General features: G+C 41.6%; 1 protein-coding gene across 3 annotated transcripts in view; it reads right to left on the bottom strand.

Annotated features, from left to right (window-relative positions):
* Nucleotides 1-9,724: 9,724 nt before the first annotated feature.
* Prune2 (prune homolog 2 with BCH domain) overlaps nt 9,725-18,068 on the bottom strand; it is a 271,505-nt gene continuing 263,161 nt past the window's right edge. For all 3 annotated transcript variants that reach the window (XM_051146213.1, XM_051146212.1, XM_051146211.1), the window contains 2 exons: nt 14,399-14,446; nt 9,725-10,238 (listed from right to left, as the gene is read on the bottom strand). In XM_051146213.1, coding sequence (XP_051002170.1) covers nt 10,208-10,238; nt 14,399-14,446 — 79 coding nt within the window. In that variant the 3' untranslated portion in view covers nt 9,725-10,207. The remainder of the gene's footprint in view (nt 10,239-14,398; nt 14,447-18,068) is intronic.

Genomic DNA, 18,068 nt, shown 5'->3' with positions numbered 1-18,068 from the left:
TTTCTGTGACTTAACCTTAAACTGTGTTTAACAAATGTTGGATACCTGAGTATGAACTGTGAATGAACATGAAGATTAGACAGTGAACATTCAAGAACATTTCCTGCTGGAGAAACCAAGTTCTATTGTGTATGGTTCAGAGTGTTTCCAGATTGTCACTATCTTAGCTATTATGTTGGCCACACATTTATTTATAGGAAGGCTTTGCATCTTGGCTGTAAAGAGGTTGAAGCTTTACAGCTTCAGTTTGGAGCCAGAGGATTTAAACAGTAAGAAACAGGATGGGTAGTTGCTCAGTCTAACACCCACAGCATACTAGACACTAGCAGGAAGGATGCCATGCTGTATATAACATGTGCTAAAGACGAGGCTGTTGAAAACCATTTGTTTGTGGAGAGTGCCTTTGACTACAGTGATTACTTTATTTGCCTGGGACATTTATATCAGTTGTATGTTCAGGCTTCCTAGATGAAGATACATTTTTGCAAAGGTACCCAAGGTCCAACTGGTTGTGAGAACATCTGTAGGATGGGATTGAGGATGAAAAATATCAAATGTGAACTCATGAGCTTCAATACTTGTAGACACAGATATATAGGTGTGTGTGTGTGCGTGTGTGCGTGCGTGCATGTGCGTGTGTGAGTGCGTGCATGTGCGTGTGTGCATGCGTGTGTGTTTTCTCTAGCTCTCTGCACTAAAAGTCCTGGAAGCAGTGATTTCATGCTTAACAAAGAGCACATTCAACCAGGGCTCTGGAAAGACGTTGGGGAATTCTCAGGCTGGGCTGTGGATAATTGCAGTCGTATTTGGACTATCTTGTGCCAAGGTAGGGAATTGTTCCAAGACTGATGAAGACTTATCAATGCACACAGAAGCCAGACTGAAAGAGCCAGATTACAGGGAAAAATTTAAGGACCACAATAAATAATGTCACTAACAGAGAGCCTATTGAATAAAATAAGATTCTGTAAGTTCATGCCAATAGAACTACATCTGTAAACTAAAAGTTTGATGGGCAACAGGCTCCCTATGCATACCCAGATCCCCACCATAACCAAATGCTCATTAATTATAAGGAACAGAAAAGCATTTTTCCCCCAGTGGGAAAACCTTGTCAACATTACTGTAATCAAGTATTCAAAGTGAACATCTGTAGGGAGCAATTGGAAAATTGTAAGTCAGTTCTTACCTACTATTGCCAAAGGCGAGTAACCTGAATCCAGGCAGCTGCAGCCACATCCAAGTCGAGGGACACCAAATGGAACAACTGTAACATTCACAAATGCCAGGGCTGCAGAAGTCATGGAAAGCCAAAGAACCACGCCAGACTGAAGGCAAAAGAGGCGCGGTGACTAAGTAATAAACATGGTCTGGATTATGTCCTTTTCTCCAAAGGGCATTTATTGAGACAATGAGTGAAACTTGAACAATGCAGAGGTTGAACGGCATCATGTTGCTATGGTAATTTCCTGATGAGATGCTTTTGTAGGCAGAATGCACTGGATATTGGCTGATAGAACTCTGTAGATGACCCACTCATAAATGTCTTCTTTTTCCTTCCTCACCTCTCCCTTCTTCCTCTTTATCCTCTACTGCAGGAAATTGAACCCGGGGCCTCTGAAATGTCACATGCCCTGGGTTATAACTTCATCCCTGTTCTTGCAATGCTTGGGATTATCACTGAAAAATAAAAATAAAAATGAAAGGACTAGATAGATAGTTTAGCGGTTAAGAGCACTTGCTGCTTTCCCAGAGGACTGGAGCTTGAGTCCAAGTGTCTTCATTCGATGGCTGATAACTCCTGGGGGATCTGACACCTCTGGCTTCCTTGGGCACCTGTATTCATAGCCACATGCAAACACAGCCATCTACATGTAATTTAAAATAATAAAAATACATCTTAAACAAACAAAAATCTAAAACCAAGAAGCAGACAGGGCAGAAATAAGGGTATGGAAGGAGTATGGTAGGGGCTGGAGTCTTATAGGTGACTTAAGTAGCTTTCTCTTGTGATTAAAAACACCATGACCAAAAGCAAGGTTGAGAGGAGTTTATTTTACTTTCACTTCCACATCATAGTTCATTCCTGAAGGAAGTGAGGACAGAAACTCAAAGCAAGAACAGGAGACAGAAACTGAAGCAGAGGCCTTGGAGCAATGTGGCTTACTGGCTTGCTCCTTCTGGCTTCCTCAGTCTGCTTTTTTATACAGCCAGGACCATACTGAGCAATGATCAGTTAAGAAAATGCACTACAAACTTGCCCACAAGCCAATCTGGCAGGGCATCTTCTTAGATGACCCCAGCTTACGTCAAGTTGGTATAAAACTTACCACCACAATGCCTATCAGGGTTAAGGAGACTTGTTGGTTTGGAAGAGAAGTTGTGAAGGATATGAGATGCACACATGGTTGGCAGAAGCCAAAGATGGGGCCAGCAGTGGGCTTGGAGATACACGGTCTGTCACAGAAGGGCTAGGACAGTGGAGAGGTGAAGGAAGAAAGTGTGTGTGAGAGAGAAATCGTAGATTTTTAAAAAAATGCTTTTTCAGTACGAAGACTTAAGGTGGGTTTTTAATTCCATTTTAACCATTATATAAATATGAAGGATGGAACTTAAATCCACATTTTAAAAAATGGACAAGGCTCTCAGAGGTTAAGCAAGTTGTTTGGAGTAATATAAGCTAGGAAGCAGAACCAAGATTGAAATCCAGCATGTACAATCTTGAAGACAGCGAGAGGGTAGAGAAATGGTATTGTCACACTAGGGAAGACAGCTCAATTTATTCCCTCCCACACCAAGAGGACAAATGATGGTCGAGATTCACATCAGGGTGTGAATAATCTAAAGAAATGTGTTGATTTGTTGAATTCCTGGGGAAACAGAAGAAAAAGCAAACAGAAAACCATGGGCAAATACCTTCACTAACAAGTGAGAGCAGGAGTGCAGGGAAGTTGCAGAGGGCTTGGGGGTATGACAAATAGACTTTGAGGATGGCTTTAGCAATCCCTACTTCCTGGTTTGTGGACCCTGTATGACACTCTCCCACCGAGCAGGCTGGGTCCATGGATTTGCCTGTGATAAAAGGACAGCTTAGAAAATATCACTTCCGTAATGGATGACATCCCCACCCCCCAAATGTGCCTTCCATCTTGCTTGCCTCTGCTCCTCGCTTTCTCTCTCTCTCAACAAGCTTTCTGTATTGGACAGATCCACAAGGCAAAGACCCAAGAGCTTCAGCCTGTAGGCAGTATGAATGAGGTCCTTAGTCCGACAGCCATCCTGCCCCAAGCCACACAGATTGAACTTGGTGATGGATTCTGCCCCAATGAAATTTTAACAGACTTGTTAGACACGCTGGGCCAGCACCTAGATTGTACCTGTCAGAGAAACCAGGTAAACTGTGCTTAGCTTTCTAACCCTCAGAAACTGAAATGTGCTGCTTTAGGGCACTAGGTCATGGAATAGACTGTACTTTCAATATTTAAGAAATCCATTGTTGTAAATTCATTTGCTAAAATTTATTTATGTCGCTCAAATCAATACTCATGGCACATTCACGGTCATTTATGACGTGTACAGAGAAGAGGCAAATTTGCAGTGCCTGAGATAGGAACCCCAGCTGAGGCTGACAAGGGGGTTATGGCTTTGCTTCAGTTTGTGTGCTATAAACAAGCATCCTTTCCTATGTCTTTCCCTTTATCCTTTTTGTGGATTTCACTATTTAAGATGACTCGCAAGTATAGTGATGAAGGGCTGATCACTATGTTTAAGTGCGCGGGGCTTATGATGTGTCTTCTTTTGCTGTTATGTTGTTTTGATGCTAGGAATCAGATCCGAGCAGTCTTAGATGTGCTGAGCACACACCCTACAGGGCTATACCTCCAGCCCCGTGATGTGTCGTCTGGAGATTACATGTGTAGAGGAGCTTTGCTCTGGCGTGGGAGCTATCCAGGCTGTTGGCTACGAGCTCAATGAAAACACATATTCAATAGGTGTGTTTATACACACAAACACATACACACCCCAAGCTATTGTGTTGGTCAGTTGATTGAAATGCTATAACCAGCGGCTCTAACAATGCAGCCCTGTGCCTTTCCCCTCTGCAATGGATGAGTGTGAAATGATTCATGCTCTGATTATTTCATAGCCTAGAACCATCATGGACAGTGAGAATTAACCATGATAATGAACATGACAGACCATTCAGTAATCTATCACTTTAAGATAAAAAGGAAGAGTTTCAAAAGGAAATCAAGGTCAAGGGTCAAGGGTTATATGTTCCTCCCTAAGGATGAGATTGAAGAAACAGGGGAGAAAGCTGTTATTTCTGAGAGAATAGTGTCATTCATATATGTGTGTGTGTGTGTGTATATATATATATATATATAAAGTCCTAGTTAAGAGGGTTATTTTAGGGCTGGAGAGATGGCTCAGCTGTTAAGAGCACTTACTGCTCTTTCAAAAGACTTAACTTTGATTTCCAACACCCATGTTGGCAGCTCACAGCTGCCTGTAACTCCACTTTCAGGGGATCTAACACCCTTTTGGCCTGCATGCAAGTAGTGCACACACAGGTAGGCAGGCACACACACACACACACACACACACACACACACACACACACACTTGGGGAGAAATACATGCACATTAAAAAAATTAGGTCTTTAAAGAAAGTTATTTTGGGTCAATGTGAAGAATTAGTCCTGTAAAGCATCTCCCACTCAGTAAAGCCCAAGCTGTGTGAGGATCAATGCTTTGGGAAGCCAGCAGCTGAATTAAAAATTCCACAACTGTCTAGAATGATGACATCAGGGCAGCTCCTGGCAAGGCATATGCATACCGACACAGCTAATACAGTGAAATGGCACAGGAGCCAATGCAAAAGGTAACAGTCCTTTGGAGACACAGACTGTTTAAGCCCAGATTTTCCATGACCTGCCTTGAAAGGTCCAGCATTGATGGCTGAAAGCTTAACCTGTTTTTATTTATAAAGTTTTAAACTTCATTCCATAAGACTTCTCTTTATTTAGATTATTAATTAGGCTCCCCCATTTGATCCCTCATCACTCCAAAGTCTGTGCTAAGTCCTTGAAAACACATGAGTTGGCATAATGCCTATCTTTGTTTAGCATGTGTGCATTTTGGGAAGTACTGAGGTCTTTTTTTGTTTGTTTGTTTTGTTTTGTTTTTTTTTAACCTTTCCACCTCTGCCCTGTGATTTAAGTGCTGCTCTGAATGTATAGCTTGTTGCTTCTTACAGCTGTGCCATGTCAAACAGTATGTACACACCCCATTCTACTCAGTGTACCCCCTGCCACCACCACCTTAGGCTACAGCAGCAAGATGGACATAACTGCCAACGTTGTTACCATCTGGGAATCTTTTGTCTGAGATTATTTCTATTTCTTTCCCCCCATGATCCTTATATCCACCAGAATTCATCCTTTGGTCCTGAGAATACCCAAATCCCCCCTTTTTTGTTAATGTATTTGTTTATTCAAAGAGCTGCGAGTACAGGTATGTAGTGCTGTGCTGGGTGTGTGTGGTGTTGGGGATTGAACCTAGGGCATTGCATGTGCTAAGCAAGCACTGCAGACTGAGACACACCCCTAGCCTTCCACAACTATTTATTTAGTTAAAAAAAAAAAAGTATAGTTGTGGTTTCCAACTCCGGTTTTGCCTAAAGGCTATGAAAGTTCAACAAACAAAAACTCCAGAAAACAAAAAAGAGAAACCAAGACAACTAAGATTAAAATAACAAATACTGCACACACACCCCACCCTCAGCCCCCGTGTGTGTGTGTGTGTGTGTGTGTGTGTGTGTGTGTGTGTGTGTGTGTGTGTTGCTGGGGATCAAACACAAGACCTTGCTCATTCCAAGTACATGTCTTACCATTGAGCTAGGTACATTTAACATCCAGCCCTAAGTACATTTTATTTTAAAAATAAATATGTTATGAAAAGACAAGTGAAAGAAAAAGGCACAATAAAGCAACCATGAAATAAGAGGATACTTTCAAAGAGTAAATGATACATTTTGAAAGTACAGTGCAAAAACTTCAAGGGTAAAAGTAGAAAGAGAATAATACAGCTTAGATGGCTGGGAAAGCCAAAGTATATACCGTTTGCCTGTGGCAAGTGCCAAGCGTATCGTGTTCCTTCTAAGAGAAGCCACAAAGTTTCGCCAAGTTGAAAAAGGAAACCACAATTTGTGGAATCTATTTTTATTTCTGAGTTACATAGCAAGGCTATATAGATGTATTGTGTTCTTGCATATTTTCATATTTTTAATACATACTATCCAGGTAGAATTTGTTTACCAAAACAAATCTATTATATACTTTATTCTGAGCAATCTAATACACATAGAAAACTCTCGATATATAAAAGGTTAATTTGTGCACACATAGATATTCCTAAAGTAGCAGAGGCATTGTGATAAGACAAGGGTTGTGCAGAACCATAAAGGAATCCTCAAAATTACATTCTAAGAATGCAGGTTAGGGGGAGCAATCTCCCTGCTCATTGCTATGCCCTAGGGAGGAACCTTATAATATAACACTGTATGGCTTCAGGAGGAACTTTGGGGTCTTCTTCCACCTCCCCAAGTTGTTCTCACTCTTCAACAACCAACTCCTATGAAGATTTTGTTCCATCCTATAGTCAAAAGTCAGCTCAACAGTAGCTGCTACTTAAAGTGAAAACACCACTTCCACCCCAATGACCCCTTGGAGTTCCCTTACCTACAAATCTACAGGAAAAAGTGCAAAGCAGTCCGACCAAAGCAAGGATGCCCAGGATGCAGGTGCGAGAGCTGAGTGATATGAGCTATATCTACCTGTTTATGGGCTATTTTTTTTTCTGGGATTCACTGGAAGCCTACTCATTTGATGAACATGGGAGCTTTCCTCTAGCACGTGCAAGTAAAGTAACTTGTTTTTAGAAGATAGTAAGATAGCATATGCTGAAATAGTGGAATGCTTTTATAGGCCCATCGGATATTCCAAGCATCATTGATTGAAAATGTTCTCACTGAATTTACTACGTCACGTCACCTGCATCATCTTCCATACACAAACTCAAAGAAAGTGTGCATGGTGGCATTCACCATTGTCATATCGAGTTGGTTGTGAAAAGCATGCTCTTTCAACAGTCCTGTGTCTACAGAGCTTCTGAGCTGAACTCTGAGGTCCTCACGACGTCATAGGTTCCATATGGCTTAGGAGATCTGTGTAATTCATCTTTCAAAATGGGATATGATGGAGCCAACACGTTAAGCAGGTGAGCAAATCAGAATATTGGGTAACTATACTCATGTCACCATGATGTTTAGGGGTGCACTTCCAAAGCTCAGGGCAGGTGTTTTTTTTATCAAATTAGCCAAATGAAATGAGGAAGGAGATTCAAAAAAAGAAAGAAAGAAAGAAAGGAAGGAAAGGAAAGGACAAATGTCAAAAGAGAAACTAAGTTTAAAGGGGTCCGCAGGTGAAACTAGATGGTGAGGCGGAGTCTTACAAGGAAAGGAAACTGACCCACGTACATTGTGTCTGCTTGTAAGGAAGACAGACTGGAAACAGACATGAAACAAATGGAGCCAGACAAGCTTGACACCTGAGCAGAAACATCTCCCTGTAGGGGAGACTTCTTCAGGGATCAGAGGGTTAAGAGCTCTCTCCTGGACAAGGCTACCAGGCATGGCCTGTCTTCACTCTATCTTTATTTCTGCCCTCGGCTTGATAACAGGTGGCTTTGATTCTCAAGAGGAGCTTTCACACATTTTCAGTTTGAGTCTGGAAATCTCATTCTTTAAGAGAGGCGCACTTTTGTGAGAAGGACCCCCTGCTTTCGTCAGTAGGCCGTGGGTGAGATTTCCCTGTCTGTAAATGTCGAAATCTTCTTCACAAGGCCAGCTGTGATGGTGAAAGCCTATAATGCCAACACTTGGGAGGCTGAGGCAGCAGGATTGCCACAAGTCTGAGGCCAGCTCGATCTATGATGTAGTGAGTTCTAGGCCAATTAGGGCTATGTGATGACAATCCCGTCTTGAAATAAAATAATGATGACTTTGCCAAAACCAAATGAGACTACAGCCACCTCTGCCCGCTCAGTTGGAGAAAGCATTTAAGTAAATACAAAAAGTGCAGAGGCCAGGGTGGGGCTAGGTGTGTTTGCTCTCCTCGGAGTTAGCATGCTTTTGTTTGGGCTTTGTGGAGAACTGTCTGTTGTCACTATTCAGTTCTGGTGAGGAAGGTGTAAAAGCAGCTTCATGCTACCGTATGAGAACAAATGTGTGCCTCTGTGTTTCACTAAAAATCTGTAAAATAAAATCTAATATAGTTAAGTATTAATTTTTTTTCAACCATAAGTATAGACATCACATTTTTAAAAAAATGGATTATTTGGTTTGTTGGTGTTTAATTTCTTGAGTTCTTTATATATTTTAGATATTAGTCCTCTGTCAGATGTAGGGTTGGTAAAGGCCTTTCCTTAGTCTGTAGGCTGTCGCTTTGCTTTATTGACAGTGTTCTTTGCTTTACAGAAGCTTTTCAGTTTCATGAGGTCCCATTTATTAATTGTTGATCTTAGAGTCTGAGCTATTTGTGTTCTGTTTAGGAAGTTGCCTCCTGTGCCAGTGAGCTCAAGGCTCTTCCCCACTTTTTCTTCTATCAGATTTAGTGTATCTGGTTTTATGTTGAGGTCTTTAATCTACCTGGACTTTAGTTTTTTGCAGGGTGACAAATAAGTGTCTATTTGCATTTTTCTACTGTAGACCTTGAGGGGACAGGAGCTCCACAAGGAGATTAATGGAACCAGGGGTGGATGCAGGAGGGGGGCGCTACAGAGACGGATGCACCAACCAAGGACCATGCATGGTGAGGACCTAGACCCTCTGTTCAGATGTAGTAGGTATATGCAGCACAGTATCCTTGTGGGCCTCATAATATGGGGAGTAGGGGCTGCCTCTGACATGGACTCTGGTGCCCTCTCATTGATCACTTGCCAGGCCACAGAGAAAGAGGATATAGGCAGTCCAGATGAGACTTGTTAGGCTGAAGTCAGATGATAGGGGAGGAGGGCTCCCCCTATCTGAGGGCTAGGGGAGGAGGTGAGGAAGAGTGGGATCAGGAGGCAAGGCGGGAGGGGGCTACAATTGGGATGTAAAGTGAACAACAACAACAACAAAAAAAGTATAGAAATCACCTTCCTTTGTAGTGGCACCCTAGACTGGGCATAGCTTGCCAGCTTCTGCTAGAGATCCACAGATTAGAACTTGCACTGGCAATTTAATGGGCACCTAAAAACAAGAAACGAACTATTTCATAAAGGCTAGTATATACTTGCATTTAATTTCAAACGTCTTAAAGCAGAATGCTTTTGCAATGCATCTGAGTGTTAATTTTGGATGATACAATGTTAACGAAGTAATCATTGAGTGGGCCACCTTGGAGTTGGCACTTGCAGTATAAAGGTTTGAGCCTGTTTTGTGGCCTGAAGCATAATTAATTACTGAAAACTTGATGCTCATCTTAGCTTCACAACATGAAGCTCTTCAAAGAGCATTAGGGAAATAATGTCCTAAAGGAGTAATTTACATACAGCCATATGAAATAAAGCTTGCATGAGTTAGAGAGCCTAGGTTCCTTTTGAAAAACTGAAAGACAACTCAAGTGGACAGGAAGGGAGCACACACCTTAGCTGATGCTGATTTCATGTTTGACTGTCCGTCCTGTTCAGACTCAGCATTTCATTAGACAGCATTTTAGAGAGCCCTGTTCCTGGGACAAGGCAAGCTCTGTGCATCTTAAATCTAGAGCAAGCTCTACAGGGAAATCCAGGCAACCTACAGAAATGTATCCACATCTGTCTAACAGCAGAATTAGGCTATGCTTTTGGTAAACACCAATCTAAGGAACCAAGTCCCACTGCACCAGGGGTTGGTATAATATTAAAATGGAAGGACCTATTTTTCCTGCTAAGGTTCAACTAAAATCGTTGAGGCACATAATTGGCAAAATAGGAAAATACACAACATTTCATAAATATGTTAACAGTAAACAAATTTTCTTCCCATTTTTTCCCCCACTTGGAAATTTCCAATGCCACCAGGCGGTGCAAAATGGAGGTATCACCAGCCCTGTTGCTTCCAGGTAGGTTATGTTCCAGCAGAACCATCAAGCAGAAAGTGATTTCTCCTCCAGCTGGCCAGCTAGGGCTTTTCTTTCAGCTTCATGTCAATACTGAGTTGAAGAGGGGCAGGGGTGGGGGGTGGTGGAGAGAGGAGAAAACACACCAAGTGAGGAGCATCCAATAATAATTCGGGCATCACTTGTTTGTATCTTCCTTCAAATAACTTAAAGAAATTGCCTAAGGTTTTTATGCTAGAAAAGCATCCACCAGTTGTTAAGTTTTTCTAGAAATATTGACTCAGGGGACTGGAAAGATGAATCGGCAGTTACGATCACTAGTTGCTCTTCCAGAGGATTTGGGTTCAATTCCCAGAACGTATATGGTAATTTACAACCATTTGTAACTCCAGTCGGAGAATTTGACACCCTCTTCTAGCCTCTGTGGGCACCAGGCATGCACATAGTGCCCAGACATACATACATGCAGGTAAAACACTCATACACATATAAATACACACACACACACACACACACACACACACACACACACACACACACACACACATATATATATGTTGACTTTTTTCCTTACAAAGCTGCTTTTGGAAGCATTTTATACCTCTCCAAAAGGACTCAGGGACAAAAGACTCAAATCACGTAAAGAGCATCACTGTGTCTTCCTGTTTCTAGTGATCACTTTCCTTTCTTGTGATAGTCAGCTGTTGGCGTCCACTTGACTGGGGAGATGGTACAACACACTTCTAGGTGTGTCTGTGAATGCACCTGCCATGGGAGTCTGGACCAAGACCCATCTTGAATGAGAGGGGCAGTGTCTACCAGACTGGGTGCCAGGTGGAATGGAAAATGGAAGAAGCCGAGTGGAACTTGCTGGCTGCTCACACTGTCCCTTCCTGACTAGAAGTCTTTTCTCCTGCAGTTGCTTGTGGACCTCAGACTCTGGGTTTTTTGGCCTTTGAACACGGGCTCGCACCAGGAGCCTTCTGGGGAGCCTTCCTTGAACTGGGTCTGCATACTGGTCTCTGGGGAGTCTAAGCAGCAACTTGCTTTTTCCTGGCTCTCTCAGCTCCTCTCCAACATGGAATAAACATTCTCTTTGAGTTGCATGGGTCTCTCCTCTACCTTTTAGTGAACATCATACAACTGTTGTATATCCAACACACAAAAAAAGAGAACTAGAGCGAATGAACAGAGAGAGAGAGAGACAGACAGACAGAGAGACAGAGACAGAGACAGAGACAGAGAGAGAGACAGAGACAGAGAGAGTACCAGTTATGATAAAGAGAGGAACAAGTAATTTGAACGCAGCTGGATTTCTCTCTGCCCTTCTGAGGCTTCCTCCTGGGGTAGAGTTTCCTGTGATGAGGGGGCAGTGCAGTGGGGACCAGACACTGGGGTAACTTGGTAGTTTTTGTGCCTTCAAGGATCTGACGTCTTATCCACAGAACTTTCCTTGGGTAGTGTCTTCTTTTGTCAACCAGACTCCCATATCTGTTTCTAACATACTTTTACAAAGCAGGCATTAAAAAAAAAAAAAAAAAAAGCATTTGCTTCTAAGATTTCTAAAATGTACTCAGAAGTCAGTGCTAGGTTTGAGTTGGTAACTGGAATTTAATTCTTTTTCTTATGGAGTTGGCTCGATTTTTTTTTCTTCTGAAAACACAAAGATATGAACTGATCTTAAACTTCGTAGAGTTTAAAGTAGATATCACTGTGATTTGCAATCTGGGCCTTTGACAAATACCTGATCTGGCAGGCTAGAATGCACACCTCAACTTTTTCTTTTTCTTTTTCTTTTCTTTTTTTTTCTTTTTTTTTTTTTTTTGCTGCTGTTGTTGTTCTGACTCCTTTGTTAACCTTTTTTAGATTTAAATTATTGCTTTTTTTTTTTTTTTTTTGTAACCAAACAGCTGAAAGACTAAAACCTGTTTACCCAGCGCGCATGGAGAGAACAACTGTGGACAACTTCCTGATAAGCTGGTACAGGAAGCCCCTCTGCAGACTGCTCTTTAGAGAACAGCTATCTTGTGGGGTTAGTGAAGGCACTGTTAATACCTCTAAGTCATCTTCACCACGTAGGGTCTTTGATCATATCACTTAAAAATGCAAATATAAATAGCCCTGCTTTAACTTTGTGATATGAGTGAATAAAATCCTAATCTAAAGAGAGGGAGAAAAGTGGTGAAAGTAGTTTCCTAACTGTCTCTCTTATGATTGACACTGATGGCAACTTTTGACCAGAACTGAACGTAGATGGGGGGGGGGGTACTTCCTGCCTGAGAAGATGATCTTAGCTGTCCATAACTGACTCAGCCAGCCCTGCACAAGATGGTCTCACTTCTTGCATACACTAAATGAGGTTCCTTACAAGGTGTGTGGCAATCCTGTTTAACAGCAGTTAAAGCTACTTGTGTCTTATGGAAGAGGAGTGGCAAGGCAGGCATAATGCTCCTTCTCTCTGTGGAGAATGGGAAGCTACCACAGGACCCTTGCATGTCTCACTTCACGTCAATCTTAGCTGGATGGAGCCCCCTTGAAGGGGCCTGTGCCCAATTTGCAGTTCATTCAATGCTAGCTACAGGTGTAAAATGCTTCCGTGTAGGATTCTTCTATCTCCCCAGAAGCCAGGAAAGGGTGAACAAAGGTCTTCACACTAACATTAAAGCAAGCAAGCAAAGACATGCAGGCGTGAAGGTCAGGGGAGAGAATTCTTGTGCACTCTTGTTTCCCATCTGGGATCTCATTCTACTGGTTAGGGAGATGATACATATGCCTGGGAGGAGCTCAGGAAAGACAGTGATGAAGAAAAGGGAAACTTCCAGAGGAAATGTTCTTCTAAGAATGGGACATAACATCAACAGTTGGCTGCACCCCTCCCTTCCTGTGCCCCCCCCCCCCCGCAGCACTTTAAGGAGCCCACACAGGAACGGGTACATCACCCTCTATACCAAACCAAAAGCTCTCTCACCAACGAGGAACAGACAAACAGGGCAGGCAGAGGAGTGGGTAAGCCCCCAGATGCAGCAGCAATGGGCCAATGTTGGGCAAGCTGAATTGTGGGCACTGTTTGGTGTTCATGGGGCATTGTTTCACAATGGGAGGGAATGCTCTGTGTTTGAAAGATGGATCATGATGAATTGAGAGGCTGAGCTATGTTTGCTTTGGAAAAACAGTTTTCTTGAAGCAACTGGTGTTGTCATCTCAAGAGTTGAGACAAGAGTGACCTTTAGGGAAAAGCTCTATGATTGGAAAGTCCCCTTAAAACATTCATCCTTGTTCTTTTTTTCTTTCTTTTTTTTTTTTAAGTTGGGACTTAGTTTGTCCCTAAATTTCCTTTAACTTTTAAGGTCAACAAGGCAGATACAGACACTGCGGTGGTTTTCTAAGTTTTCTTTGGACCTAGAGGAGACAGTGACAAGGGTGACATATTTAAGTTGGTCTTGCTCACCTTTCTTGGTCCTTGAGAGCAATGACCATCCTAAGTCTACTACTCAAGCCAAATTAGCATCCCTTTACTGGATGTAAAACTGACTGTGGCCAGTCCCACAGTCCCATGTGAATGGTTTCTGTCCTTTGTTAGATTCCAGCCATTTCAGCACAGACCACCTCTCTGATTTGAAAGCCACCAACTTTGGATCTGCAAGGTCAAGATTCAAATACCACCTGGGAGCCTCTAATGCCTTATCCATAGTTCTCTTTCCTCTTCTGTAAAATGGACCTCATAACCTTATTCTAGGATGAATTTCAGGCACCGAGTATGACTTCTTACAGAGTCTGGCATAGGCTAAGAACTCTATGCGAGTCCAATTTCTATTTCTTACAGGACAGCAATAGCCAACTATATAATTCCAAGCAGGCTCAACTGCCTCTTAGACTTTGCAAAGCAAAGCAATTTCTCCACTATCCACCAAAATATTAAGTGTGCAAGGAAGGGAGAGCATTCCCTAACTGCAGTGTAATTCTGAAAGCAGAGTTTTGTTCCTCTTGCCTTAGTGTTCATACAACTTGCCCCAAAATTCATTGGCTCATTTTTGGGGTGGAAAAGTGGAGGGTCAGGTAAGCATCCAGTTTCCTCTGTGCCAATCACTAAGACAACAGTATCTGTCAAATATCTTAGTTGTTCTAAGAATAGATCCCATGAAAGCCAAACATCTCAAGAGGTTTATCCAATCCTGCATGCTTAGTTCCCCTTTGAGGCCAGCCATGCAATACTACATGTGACCACATAGCTGTCATTGATGGAGAGTTCTTACTCCTTGTCCATAGAAGTCATTTCTGGATCATTGTAAAGGCAGCTAGTTCTGCGTGCAAGGGAAAACAAACAAACAAACAAACAAACAGGAAGTAGTTAACATTTTCTCATTCTTACGGCCACATCAGCATCACTAGCTGAGCATTTGAAACTGCTTAGTGTTGTACCATTTGCGACTCCTACAATCCCAAATCTAAACCAGAACAAATTATGCTATTTTAACATCAGGTCTGAAATATAGTTACTAATCAAAATACAGACATATAATAATAATAATAATAATAATAATAATAATAATAATAATAATAATAGATAACAACAACAACAGAACTTCAAATACCTCCAGTGATTATTTGTCCAAGCCACTTTTTCTTACTTTTCAAATCTGTTCTTATGCAGTGAACATGGAAAAAAATTTATGTAGCTCAAATAATAAAAACTATTTTAGCCACAAAGGAAAATCTTTTAAACATCTTAATTTTGGTTAGACACAATACAGTCAGCCTTCAGTTTTCATAAGAATGAGGATTTTCCAAGGTATGGAAAGAAAGACTGTCCCTGGTCAGCTTTGCTGGATGTTGGTACAGGAGAGAGGCAGGACATTTGCCACTTTCAGAGGCTGGCAGTGCCCAGGTCCACTTGTGAAGTCTAATACTACCTAAGCAAGGCAGGTCCAGAAAAAGAAGCATAGCCGTATAAAATAATGAAATCAACGTTTTCAACGGTGCACATGCCTGTGTCCCTTAACTGTTCATGCTATCCATATTTGTGTGATACTATGCTAACTGATTTAAAATTCTCCTTATATCAATTCCTAGTGTTCAGCTTTTACCTTTTTCTCCTCTGCTAAGTTTTTATTTTTAAATGGGAAAAAATTATATAAAAGAGCCTATGATTCTTTTTACTTATTTTTAAGAACGATTTTAAAATTATGTCGGTGAATGCTTAGTTTGCATGTACGTATCTACACTATATGTGTGCCTGGAGCCTACAGAGGTCAGAAGGGCTAATTGGATACCTCTGAGCTGCCATATGTTTTGGGGCACAAACCAGGTCTTCCCAAAAAGCAGCAAGTGCTCTTAACTGCTGAGCCACCATTCCAGTTGGATTAATCCTTTCTAAATGCAAAAGTTCCTTTTCGTTGTGACTAATCTGAAGAAGCTAACTCATTCATTTCCATGAGAGCCTGTGGCTAGTTCAGTGTTTTCTGAAAATATCAGTTAGTTGTTTCCCTTGCTGAGCACTGACCCCTCCCTCTCCTTCCCTTCTTCCCTCCTTCCACTTCTCCATCCTGCTGGTGGTCTGGTATTTTTATGGAGAAAATTTGGCAAGGGCAGTGAACTAGCAAAAGCCAGGGAAGCTGGAACAGAATCAAGAAAGGGCAATCTTCCAAGCCCAGCCTTTCTGCGTCTTAGCTTTGGGTGATCTCTCAAAAGAAAACAGCAATTTGCAGGCGTTTTAAATGCTACCTCCCAAAAGGCAGCAGATGGAGTCTTCCTCGTTTGCAAACTGAGAATGGGTTTGTGTACAGTACAGACCCTTCAGAAGTATTTCCTGTCTCTCTGTGTGGAGGTCAGCGAAGGCTGATGGGCAACTTAATGGGTGAGGTGTCTTGTACATGGGGGGGGGGGAGGTTTTAAAATGCTGTATAAATGGAAAAACAGAGTAGCTGGGAAGGCTTTGTTCTTTATTATAGTACATATCTGACTCAGGTTAGAGCCAGCACAAAGCTTTCTAATAAAGCCGCGTGGACAGTCAAGACTTCTTTTAACAGAAAGAGCCTGGGTAGAGCTAGCTTCCTGTCTTGGATAAGAAGGGGTCATATTTTTTTTTTTTTTTTTTTGATCTAAGATTCAGACACACTCTGCTCCAGGATTTAGGGGCTGTATCTGTGGCTAAACATAGTTAAAGAGGTACAACGGGCTTGGATTTTGAGGATTTTCCAAGCCTCTGTGGGATCAAGTATGGTGGCGCACACCCTTAGTGTTAGCACCTGGGAGGCAGAGGCAAAAGGATCTCAGTAAGTTTGAGACCAGCCTGGTCTACAAAGCAAGTTCCAGGCTAGTGAAGGCTACAATAGTGAAATGCTCTTAACAAGAAGAAAAAAAAGAAAATCCAACCCCCATGTGGTCAACGAAGCTCAATTCATTTTCTTTATATCTATGCAAATGTGCAAACACTTTTTAATTTCACCAGCCAAAGGAATAAGATCAATTGGGATTAAATTCTACCAGCAAATGGCTTATCCAATTAATCCACATCAAAACTGCTAATGATTTTCATTCAGGCATTTTTTTAATGTAAAAGATTTGTATTTTAGGCAAATAATTTTATTAAGTTACCTGTAACAAAAATATGCAGGCAAAAAAAAAAAAAAGTGTAAATGGGTTGTTAATGAGGAGCTGGCATTTGTAGCCACACAGGAAAGGTTCACTACTTAACATTTATTTAGAATTAGCAAATGCCTTGGATATTATACAGGCTTTTTGCACTTGTTGTAAAAAAAAAAAAAAAAAAAAAGAAAGAAAGAAAAAGAAACATTTAAAATGATTAAGAAGTTTAATGTACTTAGTATGGCAAGCTTTCCAGGTAGCAATTGTATACATTTAACAGATACTGTCAGAAGATTTCTTTTTGCCCTTGGAAATGCACAAAAAAAAAAAAAATGACTGGGAGCTCTCTGTTCAGTCAGACACTCCAGGGCTGTCTCTCAGTACTACAGGGGCAGAAGTTAACTTGTAGATTTATGTCCTGCAGTGATGCAACCATGTTTATCCCATGGAAAAGATAACCTGATGTTAGTTTATTGCCCTACTGAACTCTACCCAACTTGATACCTAACCCAACTATCTTATCCAAACAGCCTTTTGTAAATCCCCTGTTTCTAAAAATCTGCAACTGTATTTTCTGCAGATTCAGTTACAAGCAGTCAAGTCAACCATGCTCTGAAAAATATGAAATGGGAAATCAGAGAAACATGTCATTCATAAGTCTTAAGTAACTTCCGCCATGGTATGTTACCTCTTGTCAATCACAGGTATGTCTGTACAGGAAAACAGTACAATCAGGGGCCTGAGCCAAGGAAGAAGAGACTGCCACAGGCATGTATGCAGCTTAAATTCTCTTCACATTCATGGGAACTCATTACTGGATCCCTCACTAAATAATCCATCAAATAACAAAATTTGACATGTGTTCATTTTATGTTTTCTTGGCAGCGTGCTTTTTTCCTTTTTCAGAACCATGCTTCAATGAGACTGAGCAATGACCGCTCTCAATCAAAAAAGCTTGGAAACTATGAGGTAAATGATATTTCTTAAAAACTAAACCAAGCATTTATTTATGTTTACCATTATTTTAGGTGTATGGATGTTTTGTTTGCATGTATGTCCATGCACTATGTGCATGTGGTGCCTGCAGAGGCCAGAGGAAGGTTTGGAGATCCTTTAGACCTGGAGTTATAGACAGTTGTGGCCGTCAGGTGGGGATAGAGCCCTGGTCCTCTAGAAGAGCAGCCAGCGCTCATGTCCACCGAGCCACCTCTATAGCCTCAGAGTGTTATTTAAATCTTGGAAGGCTGTAAAATTAATTCTACAAAATTCTGTCCAATTTTTACTTGCCACTGTTTCTCATCCCAATAATGAACAGGTGTGGTTCTGACGCCTCAATAT

The sequence above is a fragment of the Acomys russatus genome, chromosome 5 (genome assembly GCF_903995435.1).
Source record: "Acomys russatus chromosome 5, mAcoRus1.1, whole genome shotgun sequence".
NCBI lineage: Eukaryota > Metazoa > Chordata > Mammalia > Rodentia > Muridae > Acomys > Acomys russatus.
Note: the sequence above shows the minus strand (reverse complement) of the source record. Positions and strands in the feature narration are given on the sequence as shown.